Source organism: Manis pentadactyla (genome assembly GCF_030020395.1).
Source record: "Manis pentadactyla isolate mManPen7 chromosome 15 unlocalized genomic scaffold, mManPen7.hap1 SUPER_15_unloc_1, whole genome shotgun sequence".
In the NCBI taxonomy this organism is placed as follows: domain Eukaryota; kingdom Metazoa; phylum Chordata; class Mammalia; order Pholidota; family Manidae; genus Manis; species Manis pentadactyla.
In genome coordinates, this window is record NW_026644588.1 from 2,754,423 (window position 1) to 2,774,022 (window position 19,600).

Genomic DNA, 19,600 nt, shown 5'->3' on the forward strand with positions numbered 1-19,600 from the left:
GGGAGAGGGACCTAGAATATCGTTTGCACAGAAGGTTCAGTGTTTTACTCAAGAGTGGATATTTATGCGGAGGGCTTTGGGGTCCACCAGAGATAGGAGAGGAACAAAGGCTTCCCGCAAGCCAGCCTTTAGCGCCAAGCCAATGAGGCACATGACATGGGACTCTCCTAAACTTCGAGCACTCCCATCAGGGTGGTATAGCAGTGGAGGGGCATCAGATGGGCGGAGGAGAGGAGGGCCAACCCTGGTACCATCACTGCAAACACACACACACACACACACACACACACACGCACGCGCGCACGCACACAGACACACACACACACACACACACATACACACGAAGCTGTCGGCAGAGATTTATTTCCAAGGCCCCTGCCTCCAAGGGCCTGTCAGTCCTGGGGAGGATGGCAGAAGGCAGCAGGATCCATAATTTTAAGTCCTCATCCTCTAGACCCTCCCACAGCAGGAAGACCACCAGATATGAGGATGTCCCGACCTCCCTGCCCAGACCCAGCACCAGCTGAACTCCCAGCTCTAAACCTGGCCGGGGGTGTGAGTCAGGCCAGCTCTTTCCCCTCCGGCTCCTCCTCCGCCTCAGCCCCTGCCATGGCCGGAATGCCCTCGTCGTCCCACGGTGGTTCGGGCCCTGGGTCCGGGGAACACAGGGGTGCCCCCATGGCCTCGGGGTGCTTGCGTTTGGCATGGCGCCGGAGCGTGTTGGCCTCTGTGAAGCGCAGCCGGCAGACGGGGCACTGGTAGGGTCGCTCCCCGGAGTGCACGCGGTGGTGGTGGGCCAGCTCGCCCGCCTCACGGAAGCGGCGAGGGCAGAGTGGGCAGCGGAAGGGCCGCAGGCCCGCATGGATGTTGCAGTGCCGCCGCAGGTGGCTGGACCGCTTGAAGGTCTTGCCACAATCCTTGCACTCGTGCGGCTTCAGCTCCGAGTGCGAGATGCTGTGGCGCTCCAGGTCGGAGAGGTAGGGGAAGGCCCGCAGGCACACGGGGCAGAAGTGAGGGGCCTTCTTAGAGCCAGAGCCCTCGGGCGAGCCTGCCGCTGACCCTTCAGAGACAGTATAGGGCACGCCCTGATCATCGATCAGCAGGAGGCCGCTGCCACCACCGCTGCCCACCTGTGCTGTCACCCCCTGTGCCAGCGGGGGCTCCTGCCCTGACTTGGGGGGGCGGCCCCGCTTGCGAGGGAGGGAGGCCTTGAGCGTCCGATTCGAGGAGGCGGCACCCCCGGGACGCCGGCCTCGGCGGCCCCGGGGAACAGAAGGTAAGGCCAGAGGTTTCTCTTCCTCCCCAGGCAAAGGCGAAGGCAACGGGTCTGGGCTGGGGGTGTCCATTGAGCAGTGGGGGACTTGGGTCTGGGCACTGGAGCCAGGCTAAGAGGAGAGAGGGGGCAGCCGTCAGCGCAGGGAGGGTCTGGAGCACCCATGTCCCCCAACACCTTTCCCATCCCTCGGTCGGAGTCTCGACCTGGGCGTGGCTGACATTCACCCGTACGCACAATTACAGCCACGCCGGTGAGCACCATTGAAGACAAATCTGTGCCCATTGGAAAACAGGCACAGTCCTGAGCCACACAGGCTACTCCCAGGCCCCCTCACCCCTTTCCTGCATCTAGAAGTCCATGGCCAACTTGAGGCCAAATAAAAGTCTTCTAGGAAGGAGAGAATCCAACTAAGGGTGCAGGCCAATATTTTGATCCTCAATAGAGAGAGTCCATCAACTCCAGACTATAGAGGCCTCAGAAATGTTTTGTCCTGGCTTGTGATTGGTCAAAGTGGGGGTGCGGTGTCAGGACCGGAAGAAGGAGACCGGTCCCAGGTGATTGGCCCTAAGCCATGGATGGGGAAATACATTGGAGCTGTTAAGAGTCTGGGCTCTGGAGATGGAAGTTCCTGGTTCTAATTCCCGAGTCTGGCACTTACTCTGTGTAGTCTGGGGCAAGGTGCTCACTTCTCTAAGCCTCAGTTAAGGCCTTTGCAAAATAGGACGAATAGTTCCACCTACTTGCAGAGATATGCCATGAGAATAATACGTGTGAAGTGCTCAGTGCACAGAACCCCTTATTTTCCTGGTGAGTAGCTAAGCTTCACACCAATCCTCGGAATAAGGGTGCATCACTCTCATTTTGCAACTGGGGAAACCGAAGCACAGGAAAACCAAGTTGGCTGCCCAAGCCGTCTGCACCAGTAAGGGGCAGAACCAAGATTCGAATCAGATCTCAAGGACCCCAATGGCCCAGGGAATGAGAAGAAACGGATACAAGAGGACATCCCTGAGTCCCTGCGCCCTGGGTTAGAATCCAGCTCTGCCGCTAATTAACAAGTGCTTTGCATCTCTGAGCCAGTTTCTGCCTCTGTAAAATGGATATAGCAGCGTTGTCAGGTGGCAAGTAGTAAGCACACGAAAAACTACCCCTCCCACCATCGTCAGAACCTGGGACCAGGAGACAGGGGTGCAATGAAAGGGAAGTTACGGGAAGCACAGGTGCACCCCCTCGGAATAGGCATACAGGCTGCGGTCCAGAGGGGCCAATTCTCCGTGATGACAGGTTCTGTCCGGCGGGGGACCGGGGCTAGAACCGGGGTCTCTCCAACAGTGCCCTCTCCCCTCGCCCTCCGCTCGCCCCCGTGCAGGCGCGCGCCTGCCGAAGGCGCGCGGGGCGGGCCCTGGGGGCGGCGGCCAATGAGCGGCGCGCGGGCCGCGGACTGTGAGGCCGCCGGGAAGGGGGTCTGCGCGCGCGCGCCCGACCGGCTCCGCGGGGCGCGAGGTCGGCGCGCGCAGCGGCGGGCGCGGACGCAGTTGCAGGTGTGGGGCGCGCTCCGACGGCGCGCGGCCCCGAGCCTCCCCTCCCCCCGCTCCCCTCCCCCAGCCCGGGCCCCCCGCCTCTCGGGTACCTCATTTGCATGTCGCCTGGGCTCGCGAGTGTGCGCGCGCGGGGGCGACGGGGCTGGCGCGTGGGAAGGGGCGGGGGCCAGGGGGCCCTGCCTCTCGGCGGCGCGCGCGGGGCCGGCCCCGCCCTTCCCCGCCCCTCCCCCACTCAGTCGGGCCCGCGCCCGCGGGGAACAAAGGGGACGCCCTGGGTCCTAAGGACCGGTCATACACGAGCAGGCAGACAGCGTCAGCCCACCCGTCGCCCTCGCTGTTCCCAAGCGGGAAATAACCCCACCAACACATCCCAACCACGTAGAAATGTCTTTCCTCCCACAAAGCACCCAGCTGGGTGACCCAATCAAAGACAGATACTGAAAGGATGAGGAGCAGGAAAATGGCTACTAGTTCCCGTAGTTAACATGGCTCCTGACAGGCTTCAAGGGCCCCCGGAGAGCCGAGGACAAGATGGAGCTTGCTCTGTCCTAGCTCTGTATCGCAGTCGGGGAACTTGAATTTCCTTTTTCTCCCGATACAACTCTACATAGTACCCAGGAGGAGCCTGAGAATTTGAAAAGGAAGTCAAACCTGCCCTTATCTACATTAACACCCGCCAGCGTCTACACTGAAGGAAGGAAGCCGCGCTCTGAGCTCGTTGCCCTTAGTCTGCATGGCGCCGGGGGTCACCCTAACCCACGCCCCTCCCCTGCCCTCACCCAAGATGGCGTCAACCTGGCTTCTCTAACCTCTAGTGCTGGGAAAGGGACGGGAAAGAGGGAGAAGTGGGGGCGACGGGGAGGGGAAGCCGAGAGGGCGGGAGAAAGGAGGAGTGCGGGGGAGAAGGGAGCCCAGGCGGAAGTCGAGGGGCCCCCCAGGTGGAAGTGACGCTACCCCCGCTGCCCAAAATGTCGGCGCCCAGAGGGAGGTGTAAGTAATTAAAGAGGAAAGCCGACTGACTTTCCCGGCCTCCTGGGGCCGCCCCAGGGCTCCAGACCCCCCGCTCAGGACGAGCAAGGTGGACTCGCCCGGCCTCGGGCTCCGTTTGACCTGCCCCTGCCCCTGGCGCCTGGGCAGCACCTTTTAGGGACAGGGGGAGGGGCACAAAAGGCCGGCTCTTGGGGCCTGGGTCCCGAGCCGACTGGGGAAGTGGGGGGGCCAGCTCGACAGGCTACTGGGTGGGGAGGAGGCGGGGCCTAGTGGGGACTGGGGCGGAGCAATGGCTGGGAGGAACGCTAGGGGCGTGGTTTATGCTGAAATGGGTGGGATTTAGTGGAGGGAGCTGGACTAGGGGCGGAAGTGGGAGGGGCTTGGGTAAAGGGGTGGGGTTTGGTAAAGGGGCGTGACTCGAAGGGTAGGAGGGCCCCAGGTTGTAGGGTGGAAGAGACCTAATTGGGTCTGAGAGGGGAAACGTCCAGGGTGGAGATGGGAGGAACCTAGAGTAGAAGGTCTGTAGTTTGTCCAGGGGTGTGTCTTAGAGAAAGTAGGGCATAATGAGGCGTATAATTTGTGGAGTCTTTAGTGGAGATACCAAGTCTGCAATGCAAGTGCAATGCCATAGAGGGAGGGGCCTTGGGAAGCAAGGGGCCTCTTCAAGGCGGGATGTGAAGGGACAGCGCAGCGGGTTTGGAGGCGGCCACTGTGGAGGCCTAGAGGTTCTTAGCGGGAGGTATAGGCACACAGTTTACCTGTGGAGTCTGCGAACCCCGCCTAAGTAAGCACGCAGCACTCTTTGCAACAGTTTTGCTTAACACGCACCACTGCTCCACCAGGTAGGTACTCCCGTTGTCCCCAGTTTGCGGACGGAGAGTGCATTTGGTTTTTATCAGAGGTTCCAGGACGAGCTGTGGTCGCCCTGGAAGGTTGACCCCAGTGCACTTGACCCCAGAACTTTGTCCTGTCATTCGCCGAGAATGTGCATCTTCATCGGAAGATGACCTTCATCTTCGAGGAGCAGGAGGGGCTTTCGGAGAGGAAGGGTGTTGTCAAAGAATACAAGAGAGTTCGGGACCAGTATGGGGACTTAGAACAGAGTGGGCGGGACCTAAGCGAGAATGGGTGGGCTTAGTTACATGGGCGGGGCAGCGTCAGGGTGGGCGGAGCTTAGAGCACAGAGGGCGTGCTTTCGCAAAGTGGGAGAGAGGCTTAAAAACCCTGGAGCAGAAGCGATTGGCAGTGACTGGGAAGATCGGCAGATGAGTGGGAGAAGGGTTTTAGGAGAATGGAAGGGGCTTAAAGAGCAGAGAGCAAGGCCTGTGGCTTGGAGGGCAGTGAGAAGGGCTTCCAGGGAACAACTGGCGGGTCTGTGGGTCCAAGGAGCCTGAAAAGACAGGCTGACCCCTTCACCTGCCCTCCATGTCTCCTCACTGCTCCAGAGAGAGCCGGCACGGGGCCACTGCCTTTGCACCTAACCATCATGGATGACACCCCTCTGCCAGCGCCCCCCGTCCCTGCCCCAGCGCCAGTCCCAGCATCTCCTGCTGCCACCCCCCGGGTCCCGTTTCACTGCAGTGAGTGTGGCAAGAGCTTCCGCTACCGCTCGGACCTGCGGCGCCACTTCGCCCGGCACACTGCGCTCAAACCCCACGCGTGTCCGCGCTGCGGCAAGGGTTTCAAGCACAGCTTCAATCTGGCCAACCACCTGCGCTCACACACGGGCGAGCGGCCCTACCGCTGCTCCGCCTGCCCCAAGGGATTCCGAGACTCCACTGGCCTGCTGCACCATCAGGTGAGTCCCGCAGGCTGGCCCCAGGATGGCCTCCAGGGCTGGAAGCCCTTGGGGCCCCAGGGCCCCACTCTGGACAACAGACAGCACCGCACCCAGCTCCCTCATCGAGGCTCACTATCTGCCCCCACACCCCCCAGCTCTGCAGCCCCACACCACCAACCAGTAGGATGGGACAGGTAAAATCTGTCTCTGCTATTCGAGGACTCTCACATAAACTACCAGGGCCAATATCCATAAGGCACAGTCTTGCTCAGTCACACTGGCCACATTTCAAGTGTTCCATAGCCACATGTGGCTGGTGGCTGCATAGTGGTCGATACAGATATGCAACTTCTCCCTCATTGCAGGAAGTCCTATTGCACAGTTCTGCTCTGGAAGTTTGAACATTTACCTTGAAAAGCCACCTCCCACCCCAGGGGATTATGAAAGCCCCTCTCCACCCCATCCCAATATCTACTGGTTTAAGGGACATCAGTGGAACATGGGAAAGATTGTCAGTAGTATTTCTTATTTCTAGGATTTGAGTAGGTATTCTGTGATTTTACCCTGCCCTCACAACAACTCTGTCAGATGGCGTATCTCATTGTGCCCATTTAACAGAGGAAAAAAGCAGAGTCCCAGAGATGCAGTTATTGGTCCAGGTTTTCACAGACTGTAGGAGGCAGAGCTGGGGTTTGAACTGAGATCTGTCAGTGCTCAGAGCCCTTGTACTCTCCCAGGGGGCCTCAACCTTCTAGTTGGGCTTGTTGAAATGGGTATGAGTGGAAGAGTTTTCCAGCCAGAAGGAACAGCATGTGCAAATGTCCTGAGGCTGAAAGAACTCAAAGGTCGCTAACGTGGCCCTCAGCAGCAAAGGCGAGTGGGAGGATTGAAGCCAGATGGGGCCTTTAGATGGGGTAGGGAGCCTGGGTGCACCGCCACCCACCCCGGGAGTCCAGGAATCTGCCCTGAGTCTGGCCCCTCACCTGATGCTGCACTCTTCCTCCCGCCCTCCCAGGTCGTCCACACTGGTGAGAAACCCTACTGCTGCCTGGTCTGCGAGCTCCGCTTCTCCTCACGCTCCAGCCTGGGCCGCCACCTCAAGCGCCAGCACCGCGGGGTGCTCCCGTCCCCGCTGCAGCCCGGCCCAGGCCTGCCTGCCCTGAGCGCGCCCTGCTCCGTCTGCTGCAACGTCGGGCCCTGCTCAGTGTGCGGGGGCGCGGGGGCCGGCGGCGGAGAGGGCCCGGAGGGGGCAGGAGCGGGGCCGGGCAGCTGGGGGCTGGCGGAGGCGGCGGCAGCAGCCGCCGCGGCCTCGCTGCCCCCATTCGCTTGCGGAGCCTGTGCGCGGCGCTTTGACCAGGGCCGCGAGCTGGCGGCGCACTGGGCGGCGCACACCGACGTGAAGCCCTTCAAGTGCCCGCGCTGCGAGCGCGATTTCAACGCCCCTGCCCTGCTGGAGCGGCACAAGCTGACGCACGACCTGCAGGGGCCGGGCGCACCCCCCGCGCAGGCCTGGGCCCCCGGGGCGGGTGCTGGGCCCGATGCAGTCGGCCAGGAGGGCGCCAAGGAGGCGGGCAACGCCCAGCCGGCCTGGGACACCGGGCTGCCCCCAGGCCGCGCGGGGGGCGGAGTGCCTGAGCCGGAGGCGCTGCCCCCCGAGGGCGGCGGGGAGGCCCCCGCGCCGGCGGCCGCGGCAGAACCGTCGGAGGACACCCTATACCAGTGTGACTGCGGAACGTTCTTCGCGTCGGCCGCGGCGCTGGCCAGCCACCTGGAGGCGCACTCGGGCCCGGCCACCTATGGCTGCGGCCACTGCGGGGCCCTGTACGCGGCCCTGGCGGCGCTAGAGGAGCACCGGCGGGCCAGCCACGGCGAGGGTGGAGGGGCGGAGGCGGCCGCAGCGGCCCCGGACGGGGAGCCCGTGCCCGGGGAGCCCGCGTCCGGCTCCGGCCGCGGCAAGAAGATCTTCGGCTGCTCCGAGTGCGAGAAGCTGTTCCGCTCGCCGCGCGACCTGGAGCGGCACGTGCTGGTGCACACGGGCGAGAAGCCGTTCCCGTGCCTCGAGTGCGGCAAGTTCTTCCGCCACGAGTGCTACCTCAAGCGCCACCGGCTGCTGCACGGCACCGAGCGGCCCTTCCCCTGCCACATCTGCGGCAAGGGCTTCATCACGCTCAGCAACCTCTCCCGGCACCTGAAGCTGCACCGGGGCATGGACTGAGGCGGCCGGGCCGGGCCACCACCCGCGGCCCTCCCAAAGCCAGGCGCGGGCCCTGCCTACGTAGTGGGGGCCACCAGACACCCGCCAGGCCGGAACTGGGGGACAGCAGATAAACGGAGATGCTCCTCAGCTTGGGATCCCGGGGCTGAGAGAGACTCCTGAACTGTGGTCACTGGAACTGGTGCCTGACACCCCCAAACCAACAGGCCCTGAACGGTGGAGACCTAGGAATGAGAAATGGGTCTTCAGGACTTCCCATCTTGAGGGCCCTAATAATAAAAGATGGGTAACCCTCCGCCAAGGGAGGACTAACCCTCTCCCCAAGAGCCATCATTCCCAAAGACCTTGATATGGAAAATGCAGGGGACCATGTCCCCGAATTTGCCTGGATCCCTCTAAATGCTACCCACCAGTCACTGGTGTCCCCAGAAAATGGATTTAGCCGGAATCTGCCTTCCCCCATTTCATTCCCTAAGCCCAAGAGGACCAGGGTAGATGCCCCCTGCCCTAACCCCCCTCCCCAGTTAGGTCTCCCACTAAGGAATGGATCAACCCTAATGATCTTCCCCACCCCCAAATACTAGAATAGGCTGGTTGGAAATCTCCCCACCCGGTAGGATGGACTAATTCAGACACACACCCCTGTCCACTGGCACAGGCTGGTCCAGGTGGGCCTGCACCCCACCCTCCTCCGGGTACACCCAGCAGATGCCCCTCTTCCTCTGGAGTGGGGCGAGCCTGCTCGTTCCCCATCCTGGGGACGCGTCTGGGTGGGAGCAGGTGGATGGTGCGTTTTCCCTCCCGCTCTGCTGTTAGCGCCTGTGGGTCTCACCATCTCTGTTGTTTTGTCTGTCTCTGTGTTCCTCCCAGTCCCAAGGGGAAGGGGGGGTTGGCCAGGGGGTTCCCCCCATGAGCCTCGACCTCGCCCCCTCATCCGCCTCCCCAGTGTCTCCAGGACCCCAATAAACCTCGTCCTGTCACACACTGCTGTCTCATTTTCTGATCCTTGGCTCCAGAGAATGGAAAGTTCTCCCTCTCTGACTTAGGACAGGCCCCTAAGTAGAGCTAGATCCTTCCTCCCTCTCTCCTGAAATGTCAAGCCCTTTAGATAGTGCACACTGCCTAAAATCAGAGGTGGTTTAAGCCTCATCTAAATGGAACCCTGTCCTTCAAGCAAAATCCACCTCCAAGGGACCTGACATGCCAGGTATAATGAGACATGCCCTTTAGACACCATCAGTTCCATGGGACGTGCCTTCTAAAAACCAAACTGTCTCCTTAGAGTCAGGTTCTACCCCTAGGAAGAGGCCCCACATCTTAAATTCTGCCTGCAGAGGACCGAATTTGTACCTCAGAGGCTACGTTGACCCCTAGAACAGCTGCACCATCAGCGAATGGGTCAGCCTTTCAGATGTCTCCTACGTACTAGGTTACATCCCTGCACCTGGTGCCTGTTCCATGTCAAGTGTCCAAACCCCTTCTGGGGATCCAAGGGTGAACAAAATAACTCCTCACAGAGCATATATTTTAGAGTGTGGGCGATGGAGTGGAGAAAGAGTAATCGAAGAAGCGCAGAAAGTTGTTTCAGATAGTTTTGAGCACTTTGAAGGAGACAAGGAAAGATGTGGCTGGGCTAGGCCACCTTAGGTGGGTGTCCAGCGGGCCTCTCTACAGACGTGGCACCTGATCTGAGACCTGAAGGGCAAGGTGGGGCAAACCAGAGGTCACCTGAATGGAAGCAGGAGCACAGTGGGCACAGAGGAGGGAGGGTGAACTGAGGCTGGTTCAGGTCGCACACAGCCTGGTGGGTCCAGACAGGCATTTGCTGTGCTCTCCGGGAATGGCAAGCAAGGTCATAAGTGTGGAGGGATGTGACCCCTCTTAAGCTTTAGGAAGATCCCTCTGGCCTCTGGGTGGAGGAGGAACAGGAGGGATTCCTGCAGTCTACTGGGAGAGAGGGGTGGGGGCCTGGTGTTGAGTAGTAGATTAGAGATAATTCTGGAGGTAGGGGGTGAGCATGGTGTGTGTGTTTAAGACCTGAAAACTGGGGAAGAGCAACTTTTGGTAAGGGCTTAGAGGGTCAACAATTCCATATGGAGTTTCTTACATGTGACATGCCTGGGAGAGTGGCCTGCTCTAATAAACTGAAAATAAGTATATACCCTGATGCAGTAATCCTCCTGCCAGACACAAACCCCAGAAGAACTTGTGTTCACCTGCACAGGGAGATGCATATAAGAACATTCTCAGCAGCTACATGGACAGCCCCAAACTCAGAACAGCTGAAATGCCTGTTGCTATGGTCTCAGTGTTTGCAGAACCCCTCCCCACCCTTATATTGAAATCCTAATGCCCTTGGAGGCTTTGAGGAAGTGCTGATATCATGAGGGGGGAACCTCCTGAATGGAATTCGGGCTCTTATTTAAAAGGCACCAGAAGGAAGCCTAGCCCTTTCGACCACATGAGGACACAGTGAGTAGTCACTGCCATGAACCAGGAAGGGGCCTTCCCGAGAGGCAACCGTGGTGGCACTGTGGCCTTGAGTGTCCGGCCTCCAGCATCGTGAGCAAATTTCTGATGTTCATAAGCCACCCAGTCGGTGGTATTTTATTACAGCAGCTGAATAGACTAAGACATCCATTAACAATACAAAGGATAAAGAAGTGGTGGTATATAATGCAGTGGAAAGACGGTACAGCCAGGAGAAAGCATGAATGGATATGCCCAATTATATGAATGAAAGAAAGCTATGAAGATGGACACAAGATGCCAAATACGGAGTACGATTCCATTTGCCTAAAGTTCAAAAGCAAGCAAAGCTTAACTAACATTAAGATGTGAACCACTTAGAAACGCAAGGAAAACATTTTTTCATAAACCTCAGAAGAGTGGTGTTGAAGGGTGAAACTCGGGGTGGGGCACGCCGAGTGTTGTCGGCGCCCTGGTGTGGCTGCCAACATTGTTTCTTAACAGGCGACCATTTCATAATTACCTGTAACTGCACGTGTGTGGCCTGCCCTTCTAACCTCTGTGTCTTACATTTCACAAAGGAAAAAAAAAATGTAAAGGAGGGAGAGGTATATTTGGGGGGAGAGAAAACGAGAGCTTTGACACTCACGGAAAATATTTTTGCTTGGAGATCACAATTGCAGGTTTTAAAAGGCTCCAGGTCAGCCCCTGGGGACGCTCAACCGCAGAGACCACCTCTCTACGACCACCGCCACCCAGGAACCAGAAACAAGGCTCATTCTTTCTGAGTAAAAAATTAAAATAATAAAATCACCTGCCCTGGAGAAACAAGACACTCCCCCCTTAGATACAGGCGCCGCCCCCAGGGACCAGGTCCCGCGCCTGGAGACCTGCCCCGAGGGAGAGACGAGGGCCCGGAAGAGCGCCGGGGCTGTCGTGGAGCTGGCCAAGGCGCTGCGGCCGGGAGCAGGGACCTCTGGGGGCCGAGGCCCCCCCAACCTCACCTCTGCCCCAGTCCTTTCCCTTCCGAGAGACAGGAGCCAGAAGACCCACCGCATTTCCCAGGCCCCCCACCCCTCCAGTGCCAGGCTGGGCTGGACCTTGTACCTAACTGTGGCCCCATTTCAAAGACATGTTCCTGGAGACTGAGGGCGGGGGGTGGGGAGGAGCGGATTTTACCCCCAGGGGAGATCTCAGCCTCGCCCCCTCCGCTGCGGGGGCTGACTGGCACCGGCCGCCGAGCGCTCCGCTTCTCCCTCCACCCGAGCTCCTCTCCTCAGCAGCGCCCCCGCCCCAGAACCAGAGCCCCAGCCCGCCCTCCTCCTCCTCGCCCTTCATGCTTCCTTATGCACGCGCAGTATTTGCCCCACCTCTGAGCGCGGCTGGAAGCCGGGGTACAACAGTTAAGCCCTAGGGGAGTTTATTCCAGGGGGAGGGCGGTGGAACGCCTGACGCAGCGGACAAGCCCCCTAAATGTTCTTTTGCGCTCAATGCCACGTTGAACATGAAGGCAAGGTAAGGACGGAAGAGTGACATCAGGGCTCTTGTAGCGAGGGGTGGACCCCAGACGTCCCTGAGGAGTTCGGAAGAAATGCGGGGAGTAAGTAGGGGAAACTGTGGAAATCTAGGGGAAAGGCATTCCGGGAAGGGGAAACGGCACGTGCAAAGGCCCTGAGACCAGAAAGCACAAAGGGGGCGGGAGGTGTGGCTGGAGCATTGAAGCAGAGGGAAGGGGTGGAAATCGGCTGGAGACTGCCCCAAGGGGCCGGGCCTGCAGAGCCTCAGGGGGGTGGGTGTCTGGGGAGAGCGCTCAGCGCAAGAGCGGCGAGCTGGGATTCTGGGGGCTGGAGGCTGAGCGGGAGAGCGCTGGAAGCAGGAGAGCCAATGAGGAGGCAGTTGCGGTGGGACTGGCATCCAGGAGTGCAGCCCCGAGCCAATCAGCGTCAGGCCCCGCCCCCAGCCTCTCACCTGGGCCAGTGCCCGCCCTTCGCTGCCCCCTGCTGGATCGGCCCCGCATCCGGCCGCCTCCGTGCGGGTCCCACAGGAATTTCTCTGAAATACTAAACGGGTCATGTGACTGACTCTCCAGCTTAAAACCTTTTCAATGTCTCCTCAGCGCGCTGGGAATGCGTCCAGCATTCAGCCTGTGCTAGGAGGCCGGACACGGTAGCTTGCCCAGCTAGCGGGCTCCGCCACCCTGGCCTCCTTTGATACTCCATCCAAGGCCCCCAGGAGCCCCCAAGACAGGATCCCCCACGAGGCATGCTGTTCTCTCTGCTTGACATTTTCTTTCCCACCACCCTCATTCCTGAATCCTTTTCCTTTCTTGCTTCTTTCCGGAAAAAAAACGTTTTTAAGCCTTTAAAATATAGGTAATGAAATAACACATACACTCTAGATATATGCGCAAAGGAATTGAAAACAGCCGTGCAAACAAAAACATACACACAAATGTTCCTGAAAGCACTATTCACATCACATGCACAACAGCCAAAAAGTAGAAACAACCCAAGTGTCCATGAACGAATGAACAGATAATGTGGCATACCCAAGTAATGGAATATTATTCGGCCAGAAAAAGGAATGAGGTATCCATACAGGCTAAAACATGGATGAATCTTGAAATGCTTTGCTAAGCGAAAGAAGCCAGTCCAGTCCTAAAAGACCGCATATTACATGATACAGTTGATGTGAAATGTCCACAGTCAGCAAACACATAGGGACAGAAAGCTGATTTTGGTTGCAGAAGGAAGAGGGAAGCTAGGCCGTGATTGCCCCACGGGCCCAAATTTCTCTTTCGGGGCATATGTACTTAACACCACTGAACTGTACACTTTAAAATGGTATATGTCACGTTATGTGTATTTTACTAAATAAAGAAGTACACACACACACACACACACACACACACACACACCCATAGGGATGCCCCTCGCTCTCCAAAGGCCACCTCTGCAATCCGATTGCCTCTCCCTTCTCAAAGGTAACACCTGCCCAAACTTGGTGCTTACTGTTTCCATGGATGTTTTTAGAGTTTTGCCATGTGTATGTATTCTTTAAAAAACACTATTATTAAATAAAAAGAAAAATTAAAGCAGGGGACACCACTTTCAACCCTACAGAAATGTAAAGGATAATAAGGAAATACTGCAAACAACTTTATGCCAATAAATTAAGACAATTTAGACAAAATAATCAAACTACTGGAAAAATGCAAATTACCAAAACGGATTCAAGAAGAAATATAAATCAGAATAAACCTGTAACAAGAAATTGGGTCAGGTAATAAAAATCTTCACACAAAGATGAAAAAACACAGTATTATTGGCCAGGTGCTTTAAAAAATCATGCCCTTGGCCCCTACCATTTCTCCTCTCTCTCTCTCTTTTTCTTTTTTTTTTTTTTTTTAGGAGAGCAAGGTACAGGCTTTTATTTAGAAACAAAGTGAGAGGAAAAAGCTCCCGGCTCAGGAGACAAGAGAGCCCTCTCTCCCATCTCTTTTTGAAACGCAGATTTACTGGACCTCAGTGAGCTTCGAGAGCTTGTACCTGACTTGCGCGCTCTTTAAAATGGGGGGAGCAATGTCACCCACTTCATAAGAGGAGGAACAAATGGGTTTGTGTTTGTAAAGCACTTACAAGGGTTAAGCTGTAATCCACTTTCATTTTATTTACCTTTATCATCCCCCTCTTCTTTTTCCTTTACTATTTATTTATTACTTTTTGCCCATGAAGCACGTGCATGTGGTTTCAAAGGCAAGTATGAAAGGGTAGCTTGCGGTCGGTTTCAGTCCTGGAAGTGAGACAATGTTGCCAGTTTGCTCTTTATCCAGTCCTTCAGGTGCAGCCGCTAGCTGGTACAGCCCTTAGAGCAGGCGGGGAGCTGTTCTCCACCTCCCATTCTTCCTCCCCTTCATATTATCACTTGGAGTCGTTCCGTATTTTCGCACAGCGAGCCGCTTCGTCCTTCCTCCACGGACACGTGGCGTTCCATTGGGCGGATCCATCACCGTTCGTTCAGCTCACTCCCCATGTTCTGCACTGAGTCTTACTGCTGCACCTGTTAACCGGGTACAGGCATTCTTTTGCATGAGTAAATCTACCTGATCAATGGATTCCTGAAATTGTCCACCTGTTAAGGCTGTTCCAAATTTTACTCGCCCTAGCCATGGAGGGAAGGTCCTGTTTCCCACACTCTTGCCAACAACATTCAGCACATTGGTATTTCACCTTAAACAAACAGCAGGTACACTCCTGCAACACGCCTTTTCTGCTCAACATTAGGTACTTGACATGTGGCCTGCTGGTACATTTCTCTCCAGCTGCCATTTGCTCCTCTTTCTCATTCCTAACCCTTGGCTCTTGCACGCTCCAGCTGGAACACCGCTGTCTCCTGGAGGACCCTCCAGAGCACCATCACCCGGGGGCGCCTAGGCTGATGCATCCTCGCCCTGCCTTAGAGCACCGTCTCCAGGAGGGGGAGGCGATCTGTTGGCCTCCTCCACCAGACCATGAGCTCCCTGCAAACAGGGTTCCAGGGCTTCTGTCAGTGCTACCGCAGCTCCAGCACCAAGGACAGAGCCAGCCCACAGTAGGTGCTCAGTAAATATCAGTGGCTTGGATCGAAGGAATCCTATACATGTAGCAAAATATACTCAGAAAGCGGCCTGAGGTAGGTGCTCGGTGAATGTTGGTCTGTTTAGGATAGAGTGAATATATGCGGGGCTTATCACAGAAGGGGAAACTGAGGCTCTGACAAGGAAAAGTGGTTGCTCTGCAGCTAAGGGAAGGCTGGGGAGCAGGTACTTTCCCTGAAGCCTCTGTCACTACCTCAGTCATTCCCCCAACCCAGGGCCACCCCCTCGCCCAGCACAGTGACTGGCACAGACAGGACCTGATAAATGTGCATTTGTTGAAGGAATGAGGAATGAATGAATACGTGTGTTCTGCTGGGGACGGAGGGGAACTGGACCCAGCCTTTCGAGCCCCAGCCCCCTCCCCTTGCAGGACCCAGGAGTCCCAGCAGCCCACCACCCCCTCCCGGCCCGAGGTCCCCGTCCTCCCGTTCCGGCTTCCCAGCCAGTCTTTCTCCTTTCAGGCTCCGCCAAAAGGCCAGGTTTCCGGGGGGAAGGCTTAGGCAGCGACACCGAGCCCGGCCGCCTCCACCCCCACCACGCTCGGGGCCCTCCCTCCGCCCCGCCACCACCGTCCGCTCGTCCGGCCGCAGGGAAGGAAGAAAGGAGCGAAGGAGGCAGAGGTAAGGAGCAGGCGCGGGGCGCTCAGGCCGGGCCCGGGCGCGGGCTCGGGAACCTGCCGGGCCTCCACCCCAGGCCCCAGCCCTGCTGATCATGCCCGCGGGGAAGCGCAGCTGGGCCAAGCGGGGGATCGGCCCCCTTGGGAACACAGAGCACCCCACCCCCGGCAGCCTTCCTGGGGGCCCGGGGGCCTGGCCCTCGGCCTCCTCACCCCTGCAGAACCCGGGCAGCCGAGCCCCCAGCCCCTCTCGTCCCTTGTGGGGGCTGGCCCCCTCCCCCAACCTTCTCCGCCACCGGGACCCCGGAACCCACACGCCCAGCATACAGGGCTCCAGGCGCTGGGTCCCAGCCACCTCTCAAATCCTAGCCCCAGTCCCCGGCTCCCGGCCATCCCGGCGCCAGGAGCCCAGCCCCCCGCCCCCTCCCTGACTGCCGGGAGCCCTCCCACCCCCAGCCTCCCCAGCCACCCCCAGCCACCCCCAGCCCCTGGCGTCCGGGCATCCACACTCCATTTCCGGGGCCTGCCGGGTTGAATCCCACCCCCTCCACTCCGCTACAGGCGGGTCCCCGCCCCTCCCTAGACGTCCCAGTGGCCCCCGGAGAAAAAGCAGTTCACTGACTTTGTGTCCCTCTGCCCCTCTTCTGCCGGCCTCGGCTTATGCCCGTGCGCCCTGCCTCCCTCCCGCCGTGGTCCTGATGGCTGTTGGCTCCATCTCTGCCTGCATCTCTTTGTTTTCTCCCCGTCTCTCTGCTGGGCGTCCCATCTCTCCTGCTCGCTGGCTCGCCTGTCTTCTCCTGTGCGTCTGTCTGTCTGTCTCTTCCTCGCCTGGCTAAATGCCTGACCCTCCGATTCTCTCTCTGTGTCTCGGCTTCTCCCTCTGACCCCCTCCCATCTCTCCATCTCTCCTCTCTCTCCTTGCAGGCATGGACCCACAGCCCCCTCCACCCGCCCAGGGCAGCCCGCCTCACCGGGGCCGGGGCCGGGGCCGGGGCCGAGGCCGGGGTCGGGGCCGAGGCCGTGGCAGGGGCGGTGCCGGAGCCCCCCGCGCCCCTCTGCCCTGCCCCACCTGTGGCCGCCTCTTCCGCTTCCCCTACTACCTCTCCCGGCACCGGCAGAGCCACTCAGGCCTCCGACCGCACGCCTGCCCCCTGTGCCCCAAGGCCTTCCGCCGGCCTGCCCACCTCTCCCGCCACCTGCGCGGCCACGGGCCGCAGCCCCCGCTGCGGTGCGCCGCCTGCCCCCGCACCTTCCCGGAGCCCGCCCAGCTCAGGCGCCACCTGGCGCAGGAGCACGCGGGCGGCGAGGTCGAGCTGGCCATGGAGAGGGCGTTCAAGGAGGAGGCCGAGTCCAGCTGGAGCTCGCAGGAGGAGGGCGCAGAGCAGCCGGCCACCGCCGCCGCCGGGCCGGGCAAGGACGAGGCGGCGTGGCCCGAGGCGTGGCCCGCGGGGGAGCCGGCCACGCTGGCGGCCCCCACGAGCACCGAGCCCTGGAAGTCGGAGGAGGAGGAGGCCGAGGCTGGGGCTGCGGAGCTGCGGGCCGAGCTGGCGCTGGCGGCCGGGCGGCAGGAGGAGAAGCAGGTCCTGCTCCAGGCCGACTGGACGCTGCTATGCCTGCGCTGCCGCGAGGCCTTCGCCACCAAGGGCGAACTCAAAGCCCACCCGTGTCTGCGCCCCGAGGGCGAGCAGGAGGGCGAAGGGGGGCCCCCGCCCCGCCCCAAGCGCCACCAGTGCTCCATCTGCCTCAAGGCCTTCGCCAGGCCCTGGTCGCTGTCCCGCCACCGGCTGGTCCACTCCACCGACCGCCCTTTCGTGTGCCCAGACTGCGGCCTGGCCTTCCGCCTCGCCTCCTACCTCCGCCAGCACCGCCGCGTCCACGGCACGCTCAGCCTCCTGGCCTCGCTGCCCTCGGCGGGCAAGAAGGACGACAAGGCCTCGGGGGCGCGGACCTCAGGGAAGGGGCCCGAGGGCGGCGAAGGGGCGGAGTGCGGGGGCGCCGCGGCCGGGGGAGAAGGCGGGCAGGACGGAGGGGACGCCGCCCCGGCCCGGCCCCCCGCCGGGGAGCCCCGCTTCTGGTGCCCCGAGTGCGGCAAGGGCTTCCGGCGCCGCGCGCACCTGCGGCAGCACGGGGTCACCCACTCCGGGGCGCGCCCCTTCCAGTGCGTGCGCTGCCAGCGCGAGTTCAAGCGGCTGGCCGACCTGGCCCGCCACGCGCAGGTTCACGCCGGCGGCCCCGCCCCGCACCCCTGTCCGCACTGCCCGCGCCGCTTCTCGCGCGCCTACAGCCTCCTGCGTCACCAGCGCTGCCACCGCGCCGAGCTGGAGAGGGCCGCGGCGCTGCAGGCGCTCCAGGCCCAGGCGCCGCCGCCACCAGCCGGCCAGGAGGCGGGGGGGCTCCCGCCGCCAGCGGGGCGCATCAAGGAGGAGCCGCCCTCCCCGGGGACCCCGCCCCAGTCGCCGTCGGCTGCCCCCGTCTTCCTCAGCGCCTCCTGTTTCGACAGCCAAGACCACTCAGCCTTCAAGATGGAGGAAGAAGAGATGGAGAGCAAGACGCACCTGCACGGGGTGGGCGGCCTGGCCTCCTGACCCTGACACCCACGCGCGGCCCCCGTGGGCTCCCCGGTTTGCAACGTGGAGGAGGGAAGTTGAAGGAGAGGCACCTCCTCTGTCCCCTGCCCCCCCTTCCAGCCCTGACACCAAGCGGGGCCCCGGCCCCCACCCCCAGGCCCCCTGATGCCAGTTAGGAACTGCTCGCCTAACCGGCAAGGAAACACTCGTCTTAAGGCCGGACGACCTGGAAAAGGAGGCGGAGGACGCTGGCCAGAGGGATGGAGACTGGGGGGGACCCCTGCCTGGCTGTCCCCCATTATACACACTGGACACCATCACCTCTCTGGAACTGCCAGACCCCGGGGTATCCCCAGTGAGCAAAGGTCCATCCCTGCCCTTTTGTCTGTGAATAAATGTGAGTCCGTGGAACCCAACAGAGTGAGGCTGTCTGTGGGGCTGGCTCGGGGATCGGGGGTGCGCCGATTTGCCTAACATGCTCTGAGCTTGGGTTTGGAGCAGGAAGGACATAGACACCCACCCGGGAGCAGGCAGCCAAGCCGGAAACTCAAAAGAAGAAACCAGAGTGAGGAGACAGGTTACCATCTGCCTGGAGTCTTTGGAGAGCCCCCCTCCCCGCATTCACTCCGCAGACGTTTGCGGGGTGCAGCACAGATGAGCAGACTGAGGAGGAAGGCCAGGCAGCCCGTGATGAGCTGAGTTTCTGTATCTGCTGTGCAACAGTGTTAGCTGCGAGCCACACGTGGCTGCTTCTGTTCACATGTAGAGGATGTGAGTACATTTAAAATAATTACAACAGAACAGGATTAGAAGTTCACTTCTTCTGTCACCCTCTTTCAAGTTCCCAGTGGCCCCAGCAGCCGGTGGCCACCCTGTTGGAAGGCACAGTTCCAGAACATTCCATCCTTGCAAGAAGTTCTTTTGCACAGCGCTGCTCTCAATAATGAACGAGTCTGCAGTATAGCACCAGGTATTGATAAGGGACACAGGAAAACTGCAGGGCAGTGGGATGGCAGAGAGAGCTGCGCAGGGCAGGACGCTGAAAAGATGACCTTTGACCCAAGTGAAGAACCAGGGGAGGGCAGCAGGGGCAAAGGTCGTGAGTGGGTGGGTGCCGCGTGTTTGAGAAACCACGGAATTGGGGCTGGGTGGGAAGGGTCGTTCTCTACAAATCGCCTGGGTGTTGTATTTTACCCATTTGAGTGGGTCCCAAGAGTGAAGGGGGAAGAGCAGATGTGTCCAATCATCCTTAAAACACCTTGTCTTCCCTTCTGTTGACACCCTTCCCCGGCACCTTCCACGGCTCTCTCGCCCTGTGGAATACTGATGTTGACCACTTAGCTCTCTTCACACCTGTAAGGCCAGGCAAGAGGGGTGAGGTCATCCCTTTTTTTGAGGAAGGGTTTTTCTCTCGTGGGACGGAAACACCAGGTGAGGGTGGGGGTGGAAAGATGGGGCCGAGGGCCGAGGGTGGAGACGCTCACCATCCCGAGCTTTGCAGAATTCTGTC

The 19,600-nt window shown here is 59.7% G+C and overlaps 3 protein-coding genes across 6 annotated transcripts; 2 read left to right on the top strand and 1 right to left on the bottom strand.

The window, feature by feature from the left end:
* Positions 1–345: 345 nt before the first annotated feature.
* Positions 346–3,168, bottom strand: ZNF524 (zinc finger protein 524). The gene is made up of 2 exons (XM_036909167.2): positions 2,907–3,168; positions 346–1,385 (listed from the first exon to the last, which is right to left on the bottom strand). Exon 2 carries the CDS (start codon positions 1,344–1,346, stop codon positions 561–563), a length of 786 nt encoding a protein of 261 aa, XP_036765062.1. The 5' UTR covers positions 1,347–1,385; positions 2,907–3,168; the 3' UTR covers positions 346–560.
* FIZ1 (FLT3 interacting zinc finger 1) lies at positions 2,529–8,786 on the top strand. 4 transcript variants are annotated; one of them, XM_057496456.1, is made up of 4 exons: positions 2,530–2,817; positions 3,436–3,807; positions 5,253–5,605; positions 6,603–8,786. In XM_057496456.1, exons 3-4 carry the CDS (start codon positions 5,294–5,296, stop codon positions 7,800–7,802), a joined length of 1,512 nt encoding a protein of 503 aa, XP_057352439.1. In that variant the 5' UTR covers positions 2,530–2,817; positions 3,436–3,807; positions 5,253–5,293; the 3' UTR covers positions 7,803–8,786. The 4 variants fall into 4 exon arrangements, with proteins under 4 accessions (XP_036765045.1, XP_057352439.1, XP_036765044.1 ...); XM_036909150.2 differs by lacking the exon at positions 3,436–3,807 and having other exon boundaries at positions 2,529–2,817; XM_036909149.2 differs by lacking the exon at positions 2,530–2,817 and having other exon boundaries at positions 3,393–3,895.
* Positions 8,787–15,388: 6,602 nt separating this feature from the next.
* ZNF579 (zinc finger protein 579) lies at positions 15,389–18,272 on the top strand. Its single transcript, XM_036909172.2, has 2 exons — positions 15,389–15,527; positions 16,448–18,272. Exon 2 carries the CDS (start codon positions 16,450–16,452, stop codon positions 18,106–18,108), a length of 1,659 nt encoding a protein of 552 aa, XP_036765067.1. The 5' UTR covers positions 15,389–15,527; positions 16,448–16,449; the 3' UTR covers positions 18,109–18,272.
* The last annotated feature ends 1,328 nt before the right edge of the window (positions 18,273–19,600 follow it).